The sequence below is a fragment of the Emydura macquarii genome, unplaced genomic scaffold (genome assembly GCF_026122565.2).
Source record: "Emydura macquarii macquarii isolate MOO-44397 ecotype Brisbane River unplaced genomic scaffold, CSIRO-AGI_Emac_v2 contig_1363, whole genome shotgun sequence".
Taxonomy (NCBI): domain Eukaryota; kingdom Metazoa; phylum Chordata; order Testudines; family Chelidae; genus Emydura; species Emydura macquarii.
In genome coordinates this window covers 8721043-8741785 of record NW_027131500.1, presented here as the reverse complement: position 1 = coordinate 8741785, position 20743 = coordinate 8721043, and the positions used below count along the sequence as shown (strand labels likewise).

Genomic DNA, 20743 nt, shown 5'->3' with positions numbered 1-20743 from the left:
TAAATACTAACTACAAACTGATAATTATAGGATAAATAGGCACAAAATTAGTAAATATATATAATAGAAAAGGATATAATGCTGCATTAGTTTGTTTTAGTTATGCTAGTAGAGATACACAACATATATCCTTAAATGTATTTGAATACCTTCTAAGGCCCCGATCTTACAGCCAGATTCATATAGGTGGATCTTTGTGACTGTGCAAAGGCCCACTGATATGATTTGCAGGACCAAGGTCCAAATGTGTTATCTATAATTTTAACAATATTAGTAACCCAAGCCTACAAAAATCAAAAGTTAAGACCACCAAATATCCTGAGGTTGGTTTAAAAATAATAAACTCTTGGAATTCATTTTGGTTGTTTTCTGTTTTTTTGAATCAGGGTAACTCTCTGGTTCTGCTTTCCTTTGCAAACATGAGGGCTAGAAACTTACTTAAAGAAAAAAAAAGGATAGGGGGAGAAAGCTGAGATTCTCACATAATCGCTTGTCTCTGCAAGCTGCTGCTTTAAGAACAAATATTACAAGGCACATGAGAAAATCATGAGAGTTAGCAACACTGTAGTGTCTAACAAAGAGATGACATTTTAGATCAAATAGAGCATAAAAACAATCTTGAATAAAAGATAAAGGTAGGCCTTATACAAATATGTAAAGAGACATGGTCCCTATAAATGCTTTTTAAATATTGTTGAACTCTGGTCTTTTGTAGCAAATGTGCAAAGCCTTCTTCCACCATCCTTTTTTCCACAACCCTTTCATATTTAAAGGGATATTACCAAGCTAAAAACCATACTTTTAAAAGACAAATTTATCAGTTACTTATAGATTAGAATATTAAAGCTGAAATAATTTTTTTAAATCCACATTACTTTTTGCATGTCATTCTCCTGGGATTGGGGTCCAATCTGGTATTTCTTATTCAGCAGACCTCCCCCTACAGCAAAACACTACAAGGAAATAAATCCTAATAAAACGGAACAATTTTAATCATTTAATTTTATTAAATGATTTTAACCAATATTGAGTTTTGTTAAGCTTTTCATGAAAAGAATCTAAATTTGGGGCCTAAATTACCTTTAAGTAAATTAATTGCTAAATCTAATACTCTATATTTAATAAATTCTACTATGCCTAGGCAGAGAAGGCGCATGGACTTCTTATTGAAGTCCACAGATATTGCCATTAACTTCAGTGTGAGTAAGATCAGATCCAGAGATGCTATCATCCCAGTTTGTGCAGTGCTGTTATGATTTATCCTGTAATACTTAGATTGAAGGATACAAAAGATTCCCACTTTAGGCAAGGAAAATCTGCATTTCAAGATGTCATGAAGGTGGTGCATAGAATCATCACTTTTCTTTATGACCCCTATGACAAAATTTCAAAGATGGGGATATCATGCATTATTCTGAAGAAACACCTAAGCAGAGTGGGTTAGCTAAGGACAGTGCATCAATTATGAATGTATTTATCTTTGTAACAAAAGCCACATTTCAGATTATTGGCAGCTAAACTAAATTTTGTGAAACAGTTGCTTTTTGGAGCGTTCAAAAATGCATCAAAGTCCTGCAAATATTTGCTGGGAAGGTATGATAAGGTTTCCATTAGTAGCAAAATATCTGCGAGAGGGATTTCCTACAAAAAGGGGGGATGAAAAAAATAACAGTGCTGGACTGATACTTCATCGTATTGTATATTGAATATTTACAGCCAAATTATACTGTTACTGTAACAAAACTTAGCAGAGTATTATTTGCACTATATGCTCCAGATAGTGTTTCCCTGTAATTAAAAGCAATGGAGAGAAGTCTTCTCTGGTATTCTTCTGTGACTCTACATGGCCTTAGGATGAACATAACATGTAACAAAATGTCAAGGAAAACAACAGATAGGCAAATGATCATTGAAATAGTAACCTCAATATCCTGCACTGTAATATCAATAGTATGCAAAAAATTAATGTTTCACCTTGGAGACTCTTACAGTGAGAACATTTCAAAGTTACAATGGACACCATATGCAAATCTGGAGGTTTGCTCACATTGTGTGAAGTTACATTTGAAAATGAACAGCTAGCCAACAGTGAAAAAGTAACTGCAAAACAATATAAGTACATCAGAAGCAGGAAGCCTGCTAAACAACCAATGAGGCCACTGGATGATTGAGATGCTAAAGGAGCATTCAAGGAAGATAAGGCTATTGCAGAGAAACTTAATGAATTCTTTGTATCAGTCTTCACAGCTGAGGATGTGAGGGAGATTCCCAAACATAAGATTTCTTTTTCAGGTGGCAAATCTGAGGGACTGTCTCACATTGAGGTGTCATTAGAGGAGGTTTTGGAACAAATTGATAAACAGTAATAAGTCACCAGGACCAGATGGTATCCATCCAAGAATTCTGAAGGAACTCAAATGTGAAATTGCAGAACTAATAACTGTGGCATGTAACCTATCATTTTAATTCAGCTTCTATACCAGATGATGGGAGAATAACTAATGTGACGCTAATTTTTAAAAAAGGCTCCAGAGGTAACCCTGGCAATTGCAGGCTTGCAACTTACGTACCAGGCAAATTGATTAAAACTACAGTAAAGAACAGAATTATCAGACACATAAATGAATACGATTTGTTGAGGATGAGTCAACATGGTTTTTGTAAAGGGAAATTATGCCTCAGCAATCTACTAGAATTCTTTGAGGGGGGTCAACAAGCATGTGGACAGTGGTGATCCAGTGGATATAGTGTATTTAGATTTTCAGAAAGCCTTTGATGAGGTCCCTCATCAAAGGCTCTTAAGCAAAGTAAGCGGTCATGGATAAGAGGGAAGGTCCATTCATGGACCAGTAACTGGTTAAAAGATAGGAAACAAAGGGTAGGAATAAATGGTCAGTTTTCAGAATGGAGAGAGGTAAATAGTGGTCTCCCAGGTGTCTGTACTATTCAACATTCGTAAATGATCTGGAAAAAAGGGTGAACAGTGAAATGGCAAAATTTGCAGATAATACAAAACTACTCAAGATAGTTAAATCCAAAGCAGACTGTGAAGAGTTACAAAGGGCTCTTACAAAACTGGGTGACTGGAAAATCAAATGGCAGATGAAATTCAATGCTGATAAATGCAAAGTGTAATGCACATTAAAAAACATAATCCCAATTCTACATATAAAATGATGGGGTCTAAATTAGCTGTTACCTCTCAAGAAAGAGATCTTGGAGTCACTGTGGATGTGCTCTGAAAACATCTACTCAATGTGCAGTGGCAATCAAAAAAGCTAACAGAATGTTGGGAATCATTAGGAAAGGGATGGATAATAAGACAGAAACTATCATATTGCCTCTTTATAAATCCATGGTCTGCCCACATCTTGAATACTGCATTCAGATCTGGTTGCCCCATCTCAAAAAAGATATATTGGAATTGGAAAAGGGCAACTAAAATGATGAGGGGTATGGAACAGCTTCCATCTGAGGAGAGATTAATAAGAGTGGAACTTTTCAGCTTGAAAAAGAGATGACTGAAAGGGGGGGGGGGGGGCGGATATGATAAAGGACTATAAAATCATGACTGGTGTGGAGAAAGTAAATAAGGAAGTGTTAATTAATCCTCCTCTTAACACACAAACTAGGGGTCACCAAGTGAAATTAATAGGCAGCAGGTTTAAAACAAACAAAAGGAAGTATTTCTTCACATAAGGCACTGTCAACCTGTGGAACTCTTTGCCAGAGGATGTGAAGGCCAATGAGGTTAAAAAAAACTAGGTAAATTAATGGAAGAAAGGTCCATCAATGGCTATTAGCCAGGAATTGCTGTTTGCCAGATGTTGGGAATGGCCAACAGGATCACTTGATTACCTGTTCTATTAATTCCCTCTGAAGCACCTGGCATTGACAACTGTCAGAAGACAGGATACTGGGCTAGATGGACCATTGGTCTGACCTAGTATGGCCATTCTTATATTCTTAAAATACACTCTTAGATTCTAGGCCTGCTTCACAAAACAAAGTAATTTGTCATCCTTTATTGTTTCATAGAAAATTTAACTGCTGACACTTGAATTAATTTTTACAGTTCTCTGCACATAATCCTGAAGCCATTTACTAGAAGGACCTTGGAACCTGTTTTGACAAAATAAAATAGCACATTTAAAGAATGAATTGCTACAAACACTAATGGGTATGTACACAAATCTTCCAAGGTTTTACAGTACCCAGGCTTTTCAGTTTTAATCCTGTAACACCTAGATTATTCTTAAAATACAATGTTTATTTTTGGACCTTGTTTACAGCGTTACATCTTTTAATAAAACCATGTCTTACATAAACACTGTTAATGTATTAAATATAAGGCAAAGGGCTAACAAAAAGAAACAAGTCAGATCCAACTGGATTCACTCACAAAAGCCTGGTTTACACACACTTCTATTGTTACAATTTAACTGTTTCAGATAAGGGTCTGGGTTATTTTAATCATAAAAGCTAAATTATACAGGAATAAGATATACAGGTGCAGATACTAGTGTATGCTAAATTTTCCACATTGGGTGTGCGTGATGGAGGGTTGTACAGGTATAAGTACATCCTACATATTCCTACCTTTTTCCCCTTAATGAGGGGCTTTCTGTGCCCAAAGTGCTTTGCAAATGTAACCTTTATTATCCTCATTTTAAAGATGGGCTTACTGATGCATAGAAAGACTTGTCTAAATTCATACAACAGCACAGAATAAAATAAAGTCCATGTCTCTTGACTCCCAGTCTTGGACTTGGTCCACTAAAGTGATGAGAGCATAGCTTCCTAACTGCTTTCTATCAACTCTCCTTCAGTCTTTGACATATCCCTTCATGTAATTGACATGTCTATGTGCCCAATTGAATTTCAGTTGATTTTTCAGTTACAACAGTTTCAATTCTAGTGTAGGTGGAGCCTTAACCATGTTTTGTAATACCAGGTTATAGAATCAGATTAAAATCCCATCTGCACTACAGAATGGAACTGTTATAATCACGTTGCCTGACTCAATTGTAGCGTACACAGGAGCTGTCTCCTCAAATCACTCCTTGACCTCTCAATCACTCCTGTTTTGATTCAGTAACTAATGAATACACGATAATTAATACAACTGAATGAATGTTTCAATGACTAAACTCATTCTTCTTTGACTATGGTCAGTATAGATCCCCATTCTTGCAGGCCTTTTTAAATAAGCAATATTTTGAGGGGGAAACTACTTACCATGGGCTGTGCAAACACATGAAGAAAAAAAGGTAGGTCAAAGTTTGGTTCTTCACTCTATCCCTCAACCAGGAAAAACTGAATTATTAGTTTATATGTTAACTAACCATTTAAGTACTTTTGGACAATTTTGACACTAGCTTTGTTTTGAAGAAGTGCTTTCACCCTTACCGCTCATTACCTTCATTTTAGTTTTTCCTCCTTTTGAAGTCAGTTTTGAATTTGTGACTCTTAATCATGCTTGACAGTACAATGAGCAGAAAAAATTTAATTTAATTGTAAGCTCTGTAAAGAGAAAACTTACACCAACACAAATGTTCCTACTAACAGTAAGAGGTGAGCTGGAATACAGGAAAATTACAGGCCAAGAAATTGACTAAGTTGGTTGTAATTCAAGTCTTCTTTAATAGAAGTCCTTTTTAATTATAAAACCTCCATTAACCTTTATTCCTCACGCAATCTGGTGTTCTCTAATTGCTTCCCAAATTAACTAAAATCACATATTATTTTAAAACTATCAGTGCCATGAAGGTCAAGGACCAATTATTCTCACTCAACAGTGGCAAAACCATAGGCTACATTCAGAGCTGTGTGTCAACTTGCTCTCGTTTGAAGGGTGACGCAGCAACTTCCTCTTCTACCGACCAAACCAACCAGCTGCATTCAAGGGCCGAACAGGCAGGCCCTGAGCTTCAGCCTTTACCCCGAGAGGAGAGAGAGAGGAAGGGGAAAGAACAGATTTTGCAGAAGTTCTGAAAGCTGCCCGGTGCGTCCCTGTCTGCAAAGAATAGGGGCGAGGCGTCAGTGCCATGCCAGGACAGAGTAAAGCAAAACGCGCTAAGCCCTGGGGGTGGGGAGCGAGGCTGCTGCGACACGCGCGCGGGCCAAGGCGTGCAGTTGCTGTGGGCGTATGTTCTGCCCTGGCAGGCAGGCAGGCGAGGGCTGTTTCTTTCGGGAGACAGAAGCTCACCTGCCTTTTCTGTGGGGTCACTGTGGATGGGGGTGCAAGGGCTGTCTCACTCGAACCCCCCCCCCTTTCTAGACGTTGCTGGAGTAGGGGAGTTAGGCACCGCACACGCAGCCGCCCGCGGGTAAATGCAAACATGGCCGGGGAGCGGCAGAGAGACGCCTTCGGCGAGGGGAGGCGAAGAGACGCTCTCAAAGGACAAAGCTGGCCGTTGCGTTACCGGACCAAGGGGGAGCCGCCGTGGGGCGCCGGGCGCCATTTCCCTTTCACACAAGGCCTCCCCCGCTACAACCCGCTGGCAGCACAAGACGCCTCAGCACCTCCACCCGCCAGCGCAAAACCAGGGACAGACACGGGCCGGGCCGAGCTCGAGCTGCCTTGGCGGCAGCGGCGGCGTTCGGGGTCGCAGCCCGCGGAGTAGGGAGGGGGCTGGCCTGAGTCAGCACCGCTCAGAATCGACGGGGGGAGGAGGGGGTGGCGCGGCGCGAGTGGTTCCGCTTCAGTTTCCTTCAAACGGGCGTATTTCAAATTTTAACGGCTGTTTCGACGGTCCCTTGGAGAGGCGGAGATTAAAAAAGGCGAGCGGGGGGTGGAAGCCTAGCGCAAAATTAAGCCACCACCTCCTCCAAGGCCAGGGTTGCGCCCGCCCCCCGAACACGGGCGGAGAAGATTCTCCCTTGTTGAGTGGACGAGAGCACACTGTCAGTCACCACGCTTGCCCCGCCCTATCACATCCGGAGTTGGGGGGACAGGCTCATAAACGATTACCGCGGCCCTTCTGGCCCGCAAGCCCTGCTCGCGCGGTGCCTTTCGGGAGCTGTAGTTTTTCACTCCCCGCCCTTGGAGACGCTGCAATGATAGAAACTACAACTCCCATGAGTCCCCCTGAGGGGAGAGAAGCGGGGAGGTCGCATGCGCGTTGCGGAGCGAGCCGTAGGCTGGGTGCTGCTGTTGTTACATAGGAAACAGCTGAAAAGTGTCCACATGACAGAGGGGGAAGAAGGAAGCGGGGTGACCCGGGGGGCGGACGGGGCTTTTGCAGAGTGAGGCGCTTGGCCGCCGTAGGGACCCCCGCCGCCGCCGCCTGGGGCCCCGGGTGGGGAATCTCGCGGTGCCCCTTGAAGGAGCGGAGCTTGTTTGCCCTTGCAGAGGGGTTGTGCCCCCCTGTTGCGGGGTCAGGGGGGCGGAGGTGCCCCTCGGGAGGAGGATCGTGCCTCCTGCAGGGGCGGCTGCTGTTGGGGCAGGTTTAAATCCCTCCCTCGCAGCCGAGCGGGCAGGCAGGCAGCGGGGAAGTTTGATTCCGTCCGAGCGGCAGGGACAGATCCTGCTGTCTCTGCCGGACAAAGGGGCGGCGCAGGCGGGTCAGGAGCCCGGTCGGGTCGGTGGCGTCCTCTGCCGGGATCCGGACGCTGCCGGGGCAATGAACGGCTTCGCCCCCGAGGAGGTGACCTCGAGAGGGGGGGACCCCGCCGCCGCCACCACCGTCGTTGCTGCTGTTGTAGCCAATGCAGCCGCCAGCGTGGAGGTGCCGGCGCCGGGGTTAGGTACCGGCGCTGCCCCAGGTGCCGCCGCCGGCTCCGCGGGGCCCCCGGGCGCTGCCGGCCCCGGGGCCGGGCAGCTGTGTTGTCTACGAGAGGAAGGCGAGAGGTGCAGCCGGGCCGCCGGCAACGCCAGCTTCAGCAAGAGGATCCAGAAGAGCATCTCGCAGAAGAAGGTGAAGATCGAGCTGGACAAGAGCGTAAGTGACGGGAAACCCCCTCCCCAAGCCCGCTGCCGCTGTGCGCCTCTGGGCAGAGGGAGGGTGCCCGGCTGCTCGGGGGGGCTGGAGGAGCAGTCAGGGCCGGGCCGGGCCGGGCGGTGAGTGAGTCCGCTGGCTCCCTGCAGTGCGCGCTGATGGTGGCAGGCGGTCACGGCTACTCCAGCGGGGCCACCGGCCCTGAGTGACGGCCCCGCGGCCGAGAGACAAGCAGCTGTTGGGAGCCTGCGCTGCCGGGTCCCGGGGAAGCGCCTTGGGGTGCTGTGATCTCTATTCGCGGGACATTGTGCTTGATGCGCCGGGGCTGCACAATCCCCCCCCACCCCCATCCCTGCCCGGGGCAAAGAGGGGCCTCACTCCGCCCTCAAGAGTCACCCCCCACAAAGGCTTCAACTGCCTCCCCCAGCGCCCCGGGGAGTTGAGTGTGAGACTTGAAACAGCAGCTTCTGTCTGTGTTCAAATGATTTGGGTTTTGCGGTATTCGCTTGCCCTCGGTACAGTCGGCTGACGTTGGAAGAGTGAAGCTTAAACTGCTTCTGCTCAGTGTGATTGGGGGGGGAGAGGGAGACTCCTGCTCTTTCTTCCCCTTCCCTTCGCCTCCTGGAAAAATCAGAGTGGCATTCCAGAGAGAAGCTGTGTCCGGCTGCTACTGCAGGAAAAGCTGGGGGTGCACGTCCCGGCTCCCCCTTCCCAGAGTAGAGACTCTGCGTGCTTGTATGGCTGCTGACTCCAGTAAGGGCAGCACACTTGGCCGATCCGCCTCGTGTAATGCTGCGCGTCTCTCTCTGCCTCTGTGTCTTCCGCTTGGCAGCCATCAGGCTCGTCATAGTGCTCCTCTGTACGAGAAATCTCCACAAGGCAGGACGGTCTCCTGTCTCCCTTCCCCCGTCTGCTGAGAAATAAACACCCTTTGGTATCAGATACGTTTCTAAGATTCGGAGCAGTGTTAATTTGCAGAGCAAATGTCTACCGGCCTCTTTCCCTAATGAATGCATGTTTTTTTCAGAAGAGAAACCTATGAGTATTTGGAAAGGTGATTTATTTTTACTTGACATAGCAGAAGTGTTAGGGGATGCAGACACAAAAGAGGGGCTTCTAATATGCTTGTTGCTATTACCACCCTCGAGAATGTGTAAACTTCGGTTGTTTGGGGGGGAAAATGGTTGCTAATTTGTATTTGTGCTTCTGTTGCCAGTTGTGAGCTTTCTCTCTGAATCATGGTTTATGAGAGAGCTCTTGTGAAGTAAACTTAAAGCATACTCTAAATGGGCAGAGAAAGCTCTTCTGCCTTAACAAAAGGAAAAACTTAGGATTCCAGTGCCTTGGTTTATACGTTTAAAGAAATTTAATTTAGGCTTCCGATTTGTTTTTATTATCCCAAATTTAACTTTCTAGGTGTCTGATTTTCTCTCTGTCCCACCCCTCAGAAAATCTATGCACCCAGCTTCAGTTGAAGCCAGTAGGAGCTACTGGTGCACAGTAGCCCTATGTGTATGTATACATTTACTCTATAAAATAACTTCTTGCCAGACTTTTCAAGGTATTTAGGCACCTAAATACTGGCCCTTCATCTCAAAATGAGCTGATTCCTAGAAAAAGGAAATAATAATAAAAATAAGACTTACATGTGCTTTATTACAATGACTTTTCATGGATCTTGGAAGTAAAACCAAGGAAGAGAACTGTGAATTGAGATAGCTGAAATCTTCCTTCTTTGTCCATTTAAAAGAATTGTGTAGTAATTTTCATACTCCGTTCCCTGCATTCTGATGAGTAATGTACTTGGCTCTTTCTACAGCCTGTTAACACCAATCTTGAATTGGCTCACTGCAGCAATACAGTGATACAAGCAGTTTCCTAGGCCAAATGGGCTGCAGTAAGTTATAACATACCAAATTTTATCTTGTGGGTTCTGGTAGAAACAGAATTCTTAAACTCATAGTTCTTTTCACGAGAATCTAGTCTTAACAGATCTACTTCACGGTAAATTACTGCAATGTGTATCTGTACATGCATTGTCAATGTATTTCCTGGATGTTAAACTAGTGTTTAAAACCTGCATTGCTACTTTTTTAGGCAAGACATCTTTATATTTGTGACTTCCACAAAAACTTAATTCAGAGTGTGAGAAATAGAAGAAAGAGAAAAGGCAGTGATGATGATGGTGACTCACCAGTGCAAGACATCGACACTCCAGAGGTAGCTGAATAGTTGTCCTAGCAATTGTCATGTAAAGTTGTTCTTTCTTGTTACCAAGTCTGTGTTAATGCAATTTTTTCCAATGTTAATTTGTTCCAGGGGTGCAAAGGAGCTCCTGTTTCACTCATCCCATTAATATACTTCTAATATTTTAATATATATTGTATTAATTGTAATATAATATATTCTAATATATTAACATAATTTAATTGATAAATATGTTTTAATTTTGTTTTATACATAGTATTTTTCCCAGAAAGGAGAGTTGGAATTATATATACAAATTTTAACTTTGATAAAGATTTCTCCACAACATTTTCTCCACAGATTACCCAGTATAGGAGCCATGTGCTTAGCCATGCAGCAGAACCATTTTTTAGCAGAAATTGGCAGTTAGAGGGCATACTTAATTCCCTTGATTCCCAGCATTTCATAGACCGAGGGTATAAATACCTCAGCACCTCTAACCGTTTCACAGTTCCTCTCTCTATTCTGCCACAAGGGTTACAAGAGCAATCCTTTCCATTCCGCCATCATATTAACATTTCATAAATAATTCATTAGTAGTTCTAGTAGGGTATAGTGGACTCGAAAGACATAGTTCAATACATGCAGTTCTTTAACATTTGTATCAGTTATTGTGGGGGTTGCATTGGGCATTGTTGGATATGGTAGATGAATGTAGGAAAAAGGAGTTTTAAAAGGTGTTCATCTTGACTTGCTGTGTGTTTCATTTCAGATGGGCATGCCCTGGGAAACTGCACTCAGCTGGAGGCTGTGATGCCTGTGAGACTTTCTCCAAAAGCACTTTAAGATTCTGCTCCAGAATTTGCTCCTTCAAGTGTCGTTGGCAATCCATCTGGCCCGCGTCAGCTGACTTGAGCTCAGGCTACAGAACTGTTTAATTGAGTGTAGATGTTCAGGGGAGGGTTCTAGAGCCCATGCTCCAGCCTGGGCCCTATCATCTGCACCGCAATTAAACAGCCCTAACGCCTGAACCCTGCAAGCCCATGTCATCTGACATGGTTTAGCCACAGGTGTTTAATAGCAATGTAGTCATATCCAAAGTGTCTCCAGGCATTAGTAGTATGGCCATTACATTTCCCTTAGTGCCAAAGCCTGATGCAAAAATCTTAGACTGGAAGAGGGCAGCTTCCTTTTGAAGGCTCTGAGGCAGGGGATGTCAGAGGTCTCGGAATAGTCATTGGTGCGGGGTCCTGATTTCTCTTCCTTGTAAGATCCATTAATCAGGTAATGGAAGATTTTCTCTAAAACTCCCTTTCCAGCCACACTCCTACACCATCTGGATGCCCTCTCAGTGCTGAAGAACCATAGTTTCTGAGTTATACCAGTTCTGTTTTCTGATCTGTGGGATCTGCTGTTCTTGGTGCAATTGACCTTGTGCTGTGGATTTCTCTGGACCATAAAAGCAAGTTCCTTGCTAGTCTGTTGCAGCTGCACTTCCAAAAGAAGCCGAGCTCGGGAACACATCTTAAGAGCCTCAGTTGTCAACTCTGACAACACCAGAGTTTCTTACCCAAGTTTTCCTCCTTATAGGTATCGTGCATCTTATATGTGTGTGGTTGTATATTCTTCCACTTGTTGCATCAGTGGCTTGAATAAGAAATCAATGACACCCTCAAAGTAGAGGAAGGAAGGATCTTCCAAGGATCTCCAATGGAGAGAACCTGCCATGATGAGGTACCAGTCACCTTCCACTCCGCATTGCTCTCCAGCACCATCTCACTCGGCACCGCCGTAGTCCCTGTGCTTGTCATCGGACTCGGAGATAGTCATACACCTCAAAACGTAGTTTGCACCAGTCGGAGCGGTGCCACTATAGGGAGGAGAAGGGGCAGGCCCCACTCATGGGACCTTGGCTAGCACAGTGGCAGATGCCTGTGCAATGGCTCTTTTGGACCCCATGGGCATACCACCAGGTCCCGGGGTCTTACTCTAGGTATTCCCACTTGATTGCCTATGATAGACAAGCTCCCCGGCCACACAAGGGATGCTTGACACTTCCCAGCGCCAAGACAGACGTTGAGATTGGCGCCGAGGCTGGCATGGAGTATGGTGTGGGTTCCGGCACCAATGCTGACCCCGGCACCAAGCATGTCAACCCAGCACAGGGCAAAACCCGTGACCAACGAGGTGGGGGCAGGGACTTCAGCCACACCACCCCCAGTGGATAACAGGGCTCACCAGGATCTATTGCGAAGAGTGGTCCATAACCTAGTGGAACTCCAAGCAGAAGAAGTGATGGAAGCAGTGGACCCTATGGTGGACATCTTAGCACCAGAGGGCCTCTCAAGAGTGACACTGCCCCCATTAAAACCATTCAGAATACCACCAAAACATTGTGGCAGACACCAATCTCTATCCTCCTCCCCGTACGTGTACACACACGTACACGTACACACACACACACACACACACACAGAGCTAAGGAGATAGAAAGAAAGTAGTTTGCACTCTCCAAAGGCTTTGAGTTCCTCTTTACTCACCCACAGCCAGGGTCACTGGTGGTAGCGGCGGTAAACGAGAAAGAGAGGAAGGTGCCACAAGCCCCAATGCCCAAGTCTAAGTACTCAAAGAAGCTGGACCTCTTCAGTAGGAAGATGTATTCTGCTGGGGGGGCTCCAGCTTCGTATCCCAAACCAAGAAGTGATATTGAGTCGATATAATTTTAATTTATGGGTGACAATAACGAAGTTCAAAGAGCTGCTCTCGGCTAAATCTAGATTGGAATTTGGAGCGTTTGTGGAAGAGGGCAAGGCAGTGGCAAGGACTTTGATGTAGGCAGTCCTGGACGTGGTGGACTCAGCCATGTGCACCACGTCATCTCTGATTGCCATAAGAAGGAGCTCTTGGCTGCAGGTGTCGGGCCTCCCCCCAGAGGTCTAACAAACAATTCAAAACATGCCCTTCGAAGGTTCGGGGTTGTTTTCGGAGCAGATGGATTCCAAATTCCACAGCCTGAAGGATTCAAGGACAACACTTGAAATCCTTAGGGCTTCGTACGCCATCCACCCAAAGGAAGCATTTTAAGCCACAGCCTACTTGGTAGCTTTATCCTGTGCAACTGAGGCAGGACTACTGTAGGAGGTGGAGCAGGAATAACAGGCGTAGGACACCTCAGCCGCTGTCCAACTAATGCCAGGGCTTGGTGGGGCAGTCCTCCGGCTCCAGACAAGCACTGTGAGGGTGCGCCGAGGCTGGCACACCAAACCAGATCCTGGATCCTTCTCCCTGCTTTCTGAACCATCTATCCATTTCTGTCGTGCATGGTCTCAGATAACCTTGGACAGATGGGTGCTATACACAGTGGAATTGGGGTATTCTCTCCAGTTCTGTACCTCCCCTTCTTCCCATCCCCCTTCCTCATCCCTCTTCAGGGACCCCTCTACTGAGCAACTTCTTATTTTGGAGGTGCAGAGGCTCCTAAGAGCAGAAGCAGTAGAGGGGGTTTCTCAGGAACTAAGGGTAAAAGGGTTTTGCTACTGATATTTCCTAATCCCAAAGGCGGTCTCAGACCCATTCTAGATCTGCAAAACCTCAACAGATTCATGAAGAAACTGAAGTTCTGCATGGTATCCTTGTCCGTTATCATCCTCCTCCCTGGATCCGGGGAACTGGTATGCCATCTTCAACTTGAAGGATGCATATTTTCGTATATTAATAGTCCCATCGCACAGAAGGTTCCTCAGTTTTGTAGTAAACCACACTCATCACCTTACAGTCCTCCCTTTTGGCCTATCAGCAAGCCCTTGAGTGTTCAAGTATATGGCAGTTGTCGTTGCATTCCTAAGGAGGCAACAGGTACAAGTGTTCCCATATCTAGACGACTGTCTTGTCAAGGGCCGCTCCAGGGAGCAGGTAGAGACACGTTTCAACCTGATAAGGTCGACCTTCAACAGATTGGGTCTACATTTAAACTTATCCAAGTCGACCTTTTCCTCCACCCAAAGAATAGGGTTTATAGGAACAGTCCTAGACTCGGTCCAGGCTAGAGCACTTTTGCCGGAGTCTCACTTCCAGACTGTTTGCTCCATCATAGAAGACTTCAGATGCTTTCCCATCATGACAGCATAGAGTTGCTTGAAGATCCTAGGTCACATGGCCTGCTGCACGTATGTGGTCCAACATGTGAGGCTGCAGCTCAGACCTCTCCAAGCTTGGCTGGCATCATCATACTAGCCAAACAGAGACAACTGGACAAGGTAGTTTCACTTTCCCCTCAGGTTGTCGAGTCTCTTCTGTGGTAGCTGAACCCTAAATCGGTATGTGCAGGAGTGCCCTTTTCCAGACCCCAGCCATCATCGTGTCTATTCATAGATGCATCAGTGTTGGGGTGTGGCGCGCATCTAAGGACCCTCAGACCTCAAGGCCTCTGGTCTCGAGCAGAGCTATCGCTCCACATCAACATCAGGGAGCTGAAAGCAGTTCACCTAGCATGCCAAACCTTCCTGTCCCATTTACAAGGCAGATGTGTATCAGTCATAATGGACAACACAACAGCGATGTTTTATATAGAGACAAGGTAGATCATGCTCCTCTCCCCTATGTCAAGAAGCCCTCAAGCTGTGGGATTTCTGCATAACTCACTCCATACACCTAAAGGCATCTTACCTTCTGGGATCCCAGAACGAGCTAATGGACCATCTCAGCAGATCCTTCCACTGCCACGAGTGGTCTATTCACCCTGACATCGCAAACAACATCTTCCAGCAGTGGGGAGTTCCCCAAGTAGATCTGTTTGCAACAAAAATAAACAGGAAGTGTGAACAGTTTTTTGTTCATTCCTGAATCACAGCCTGGGCTTGATCGTGGACGCATTCTCCTTCCTTGGAAGGGCCACCTGTTTTACGCGTTCCCACCTTTCCCACTCGTTCATAAGGTCCTGCTCAAAATCAGGAGGGACAGAGCATCTGTCATACTCATAGCCCAAGCCTGGCCCCAACAGCACTGTTATACAACGCCACTGGAACTGTCGGTAGTCACGCAGATCACGCGGCCTTCAGTGCTGGACCTAATCCCACAAGACCATGGCCACCTCCAACATCCCGACCTCGAGTCTCTCCACCTCATGGTGTGTAAGCTTAATGGTTAAATCCCATGGAGTCCATATACTTGGGGCCTGTCAGAGAGATCCTCCTCGGCAGCAGGAAACTATCCACCAAGGCTATGTACTTGGCCGAGTGGAAGAGGTTTTCCATTTGGGCAATGCAGAATGGCAGAAGGGCAAGCAGCATTACCCTTCATTTTAGACTATCTGCTGCACTTGAAGCAACTAGGTCTGGTAGAGTCATCCATTAAGGTGCACCTAGCAGTGATCTCTGCATTCCGGGGTGGATGGTCGATCAGTCTTTGCTAATTCAATGGTAACACATTTTTTAAAAAGGCTTAGACAGGCTATACCCCCAAGTTCGCTGTTCAATACTGGCCTGGGACCTTAACCTGGTGTTCTCCAAGCTGATGGGGAGGGGCCCCCCTTTGAACCATTAGCAACATGCTTGCTCCTCTACCTCTCATGAAAGGTGGTGTTCCTGGTCACAATAACCTCAGCTAGCAGGGTGTCTGAGTTCAAGGCCCTGGCATCCAAACCTCCATGCATGGTGTTCTATAAGGACAAGGTCCAGTTGCAACCACATCCAGCCTTCCTTGCTAAGGTGTTATCCCAGTTTCATATGAACCAGGACATCTTCCTCCTGGCATTCTTTCCTAAACTGCATGCCAATAACCGGGAACAAAGTCTCCATTCCCTAGATATGAGGCGGACAAGACCATTTCCTAAATCAAACCACCTCTTTGTCGCAGTAGCGGACAGGATGAAGAGTCTCCTGGTGTTGTCCCAGAGGATTTCATTGTGGATCACATCCTGCATTAGGACATGCTATGATCTGGCAAAGGTACCAGCCCTGGCACTGACAGTGGATTCCACGAATAGCTCACCTACTTAGCCTAAAAACTATCATTAAGGCAGCTTCATAGTGTTAAATTCATCCCTTCACGACATCTCACAATGTTCTCACGACATCAAGACATTGTTTTGAGAGGGCAGTGTTGTAATTGTTAGCAAATTTTCTCACTTAGACTATCTTCTTAGGGAGGTCACTGCTTCCTTAGTCTCCTACAGTGGGGCTTTGTGGATATAAAGTCAAGAAAGAGGAAAAAGGGGTTTCTTAACAGTAATGTTTATTTTCCAGATAGTGCCCTCTGAATAGGCCTTCTGGGAATAGGGAAACTGAGGAAGCATTGGGGGTGAGGTATGAGTATTTATATCCTTGCTCTATGAAATTTAGGAGATGCAATTCCCTCAGCTGCTAACTCCTGATGGAAAATGGTTCTGTGGGACTCTGGCTATGCACATAACTCCTACATTGTGGTTGTATAGAGGCAATACATTCACAGATCGTGAGTAGCTATTCTCTTCTGCCACTTAAGACCAAAGAAACTTGTAGCATGCTAGGCTTTTCCAGTCTCCTGATGCACAGATGTTATGGTACAGTTGTACTGTTTCTTGTACATGGTCTTTGCAAAGTTTTGACTAATGAAATGCTATTGTAGGGCATCCTGTGGGCACAGTCCTTGACCTTGCATTAATGATTGACTAGTATTATGCCTTTGCTTAGTCATATTAAAGTCAAACTATGAAGGAAAAATGAAACTGAGCTGAGTCCAGAAGTTAATGCCAAATATCACTCTCCCCACCTGAGAGGGGAGGAGAGTGTAGTGCACATTCAGCACAGAAATAAGCCTGAGCTCTACTTTCAAGTATCTTTGGGGGAGAGGATAGACCATGAGTTAAAAACATCATTCTATGCTGGATACCTAATAAAGACTGGCTTGGTTAGCAGGATAGCATTTAGCAACTCAGTTTCCATACTTGTTTGTAGTTTGCCTCTTAAATCATAAGTCCATTATAATTAATAACAAATGAACATTCTCTTTAGCCTAGCTAAAGATACATGCTAACTTTAATGATCTTCTTTCTTTCTTTCTTTCTAGGTTGACTTATACCAGTTACAAGTAAACACACTTCGAAGGTACAAAAGACACTTCAAGTTACAGACCAGACCAGGACTTAACAAAGCACAGCTTGTTGAAGTACGTATGAATGTCTGTTCAATAGCAGACAATGCAATTTACTATTACTTGTGGCTCTGGAAATGTGATCCTTATCAATACTATTAGCATAAGTAGTACATTCTTGTCTTTATAGGTAACTTTTATAGTTGACTAATTGCCATAGTAACTATACCACTGCATTATAATCACGTTGTATCCTGCTCCATAAACTCTTCTCTCTGCATAAAGAGAACACATGGGCTGGATTTTCTGAAAATAAAATGAAGTTACTTATCTAGTTTCCCTCAATGGTCTGGTCTTTCTTCTGGTCTGGTCTTTCTGTCCCCAACTCCTGAGCCAAGAGCACTGTAGTTAACAAAGAAAATCAAAAATAAAAGCTCAGGTTAGAAGAAGGAAGTCAAGTTTAGAAGTATGTATTCTGAAAGAATGCTAACATAGTTTATAGAATTGCAATGCTACTATTAAAAAACATGTAGCATATGACAAACAATGGGCCTAAATCTACACTCAGTTATATCAATACAAACCTGTAGGCTTCAGTGGCACTGAACCTGTGCAGCTAAAGGCAGAATTAAGTCTCTTATTTTTGCAGTAAAGTATTTTTATAGTTAAACCGTACAATTAGGAGAAATGTGAGCATAGGTAATAGTAACTTGATGTGAAATCTGGGCATCCAACATCATGTTTCATGTAAGTGTGGAAACTTGCAAAACTAAGAGCCACAGAAATATCTCTTAAGTACAACAGAATGCTAGCATGTTTGCAAGTTTCAGTCTTCTGAAAAGATAATTCACTTGGTAAAAGATCAGTACTCTAGCTAAAACAGATCTTTTAAAATGTGGCACAGCTTTTACTTTTTGAAAATAAGGGCTCAATTTTGCATTGCAAACACAGATCTGGAATGTTCATTTAAATATCTCTTCTGAAAATTGGTGGTCCTCTGTTAAAATGCTATCCGGATCTTCATTGTGTTGTGTCTAGTTTTATGCAGTGTTGTGGTGAATTGCATTTTTGTGTGCAGGCATTTTTTAGATCTCTCCACTAATCAGTGTGGATTAAAGCCAAAATTCTTAAATGTATGCAAGAGGGCTCAAGGCTGGTCTGTAAAAGAACAGTATGTTGCCAACATTTTTGCAACTGCAAGTATGAGTTTAAAATCAGTCCTGTATATTCTCTTTATATGCGACTTCAGACAAAGTATGAATACTTATTAAATTGGCAGAAATGTTACTTGAAAGAAGCCACAAGTGCCTTTTTCAAAATAAAAATAGAAATTTAAGAGTATATGCTGTGTGTGCTTATAAAATACTTTATTCAGGAAGTATAAAACTGTAGGCTACTAAAAAACTACTGGCTAGTCTACAACCAACTTGTACTGTTCCTGATTGCCGCACTTCTGGGTAGAACAGTGGGGACTAAAACTAGCTTTTGTTGCTTCTCCAATGATCATGAAGTGCCAGATTCATGGTTTTAGAGCCACCTTCCAGGGATGTCATCTTGTCGCTTGCCCAGCTGATCACCATTTATAGCAAATTGGGTTCTTGGGAATGATGCCAGGAAATACTGAGCATGTTCATTGAGTCCCCCAATGTTCTATTGCAATATGGAATCTTTTGTCAGTCTGCTGGAATTGAACTTTAAATGTAGTCTGTCACTTAAAAAAATCACAGCTCTAAAAGGTTACTTTACTGTCTTCACAAGTAACAGTTAAATTTACTGTAACTAAAAGAGATCAGGAGGATTTTTTTGTTTTGTTTACTTAGTATCTTTGACTAAACTTTGTGTAGTCATTTTCTCCGCCTCCTCCCCAGCCTGTATGGGTATTTTGTACAGCAACAGGAGAGAGAGCGATATTACAAATCCACAGAAACTGGCAGGGGGAATTGTTTTAGGTACTACACCTCTCCTACTTAGATACATCTTGAAACCAACAGTCTTAAATTGATAAAGGATTTAGAAAAATAAAATTCAAAAGCAGCTAAGTGGTCAAATTTTTCAAAAAGGCTCTTAAGTCAGTTTAAAGGGCCATGACCAAAGTTGAACTTCACCACTGCAGACTGCTCAATTACATGTCTTCCTCTTTATAATCAGGTTAAAAAACCCAGCAACAGACTCGTTAATCCTTCTTCTCCCCCCCTTCCCCTCAAAAATGATCAAATGCAGGGCCCTTCCAATAGAATAATGATCAGGGCTTTTCCATTTCTACTGTTGTATTCTACATCAAGCACCGTACACAGTCCCCAATATCTTTTGTGGACTCTGACCTCTTTTTTGAAAGGTCAGTTTTGTGTAGCTGAGCAAATCATGGATTTTGCTGGATTGGGCCCATCTGCTGCAATTCATAGTTTAAAGAGTACTGAATTGATTCACTGCTTAATTCTTGTGTGATCCAGACTATTGGATGGAGACAAATGTCTTCACCCCTACTAGTACTGATCTGTATGATCAAATCTTTAAAAAGGAACAGATGTCAGCTCTGTGTTTAATTCTAGATTTTAGTTCCATTATCTAGGAAATGTGAACTCATTGATTGTATGTAACCAAATGGCTATTTAATTTCCTTAAACTTTCTCTTCATAGATAATTGGTTGCCATTTTAGGACTATTCCAGTGAATGAAAAGGATACCTTAACATATTTCATCTACTCAGTGAAGAATGACAAGAACAAACCAGATCTAAAGATGGACAGTGGTGTTCACTAGGATAGAAAAAATTGGGACTAAGACTCCAGTTAGAGATCTAAAGACAGTTTTTTGACATGCAGAAGCTTTCTTTGTAATTTTTTCAGAGAACTTGTCTCTGATTTTATTTTTCATGGTCTTGCTGACTCAGTTGACAACAACCTCCTCTAAAATGAGAATTCCTCGGCAAAAGTATTTTAAATAAATATTATTGATATTGTTGCTCAAGTGTGAATGCGTGTTTGTTTGTAACTTAGTGAGTGAGTTACTAGTACCTAATAGTTTACATTTTCCTACATATATCTAAAGCTATTAGAAATATTCATTGTATTTTCTTCAATTATAAAAGTATGTGTTTTAAAATCATCACGCTACAACATGGGTTTTATACATTATAAAATACTGCTGTGGTAAACTCTCAACATAGTTGCTTCAAAGGGCCATACTAGAATTACTCTTGGCTTCCTGAAAAGTTGTAGTTCTAATAAGTCATAAGTTCTAATAAGTCATAATGGCTGCACTTGCATTTCTTTTAGAATTCTGATCTCTGTTTCTCCACCTCTGGGATATGCACTGCTGAGCCTCAGGATCATCATGGTTCTATATAAAAGAGATGGCAGCTCTTTAGTGCTCAAATATCCACATGTAGATGGAAAGTCTATCACCATTTATAACAAAACTTCTGTTTCTTTGAATGCTGATTCTCCATTGATCTATATATGCTGCTACCTAGAAATTGCACTGGAGAATGGAAGACTGCAGAGCTCATGCTGTGTTTCAATATTGTTTAATAAACATGTGTCTTGCTC

General features: G+C 43.7%; 1 protein-coding gene across 1 annotated transcript; it reads left to right on the top strand.

The window, feature by feature from the left end:
• Positions 1–6722: 6722 nt before the first annotated feature.
• Positions 6723–20156, top strand: SAP30 (Sin3A associated protein 30). Its single transcript, XM_067551723.1, has 4 exons — positions 6723–7943; positions 10038–10160; positions 17172–17270; positions 19833–20156. Exons 1-4 carry the CDS (start codon positions 7626–7628, stop codon positions 19953–19955), a joined length of 663 nt encoding a protein of 220 aa, XP_067407824.1. The 5' UTR covers positions 6723–7625; the 3' UTR covers positions 19956–20156.
• Positions 20157–20743: the final 587 nt, after the last annotated feature.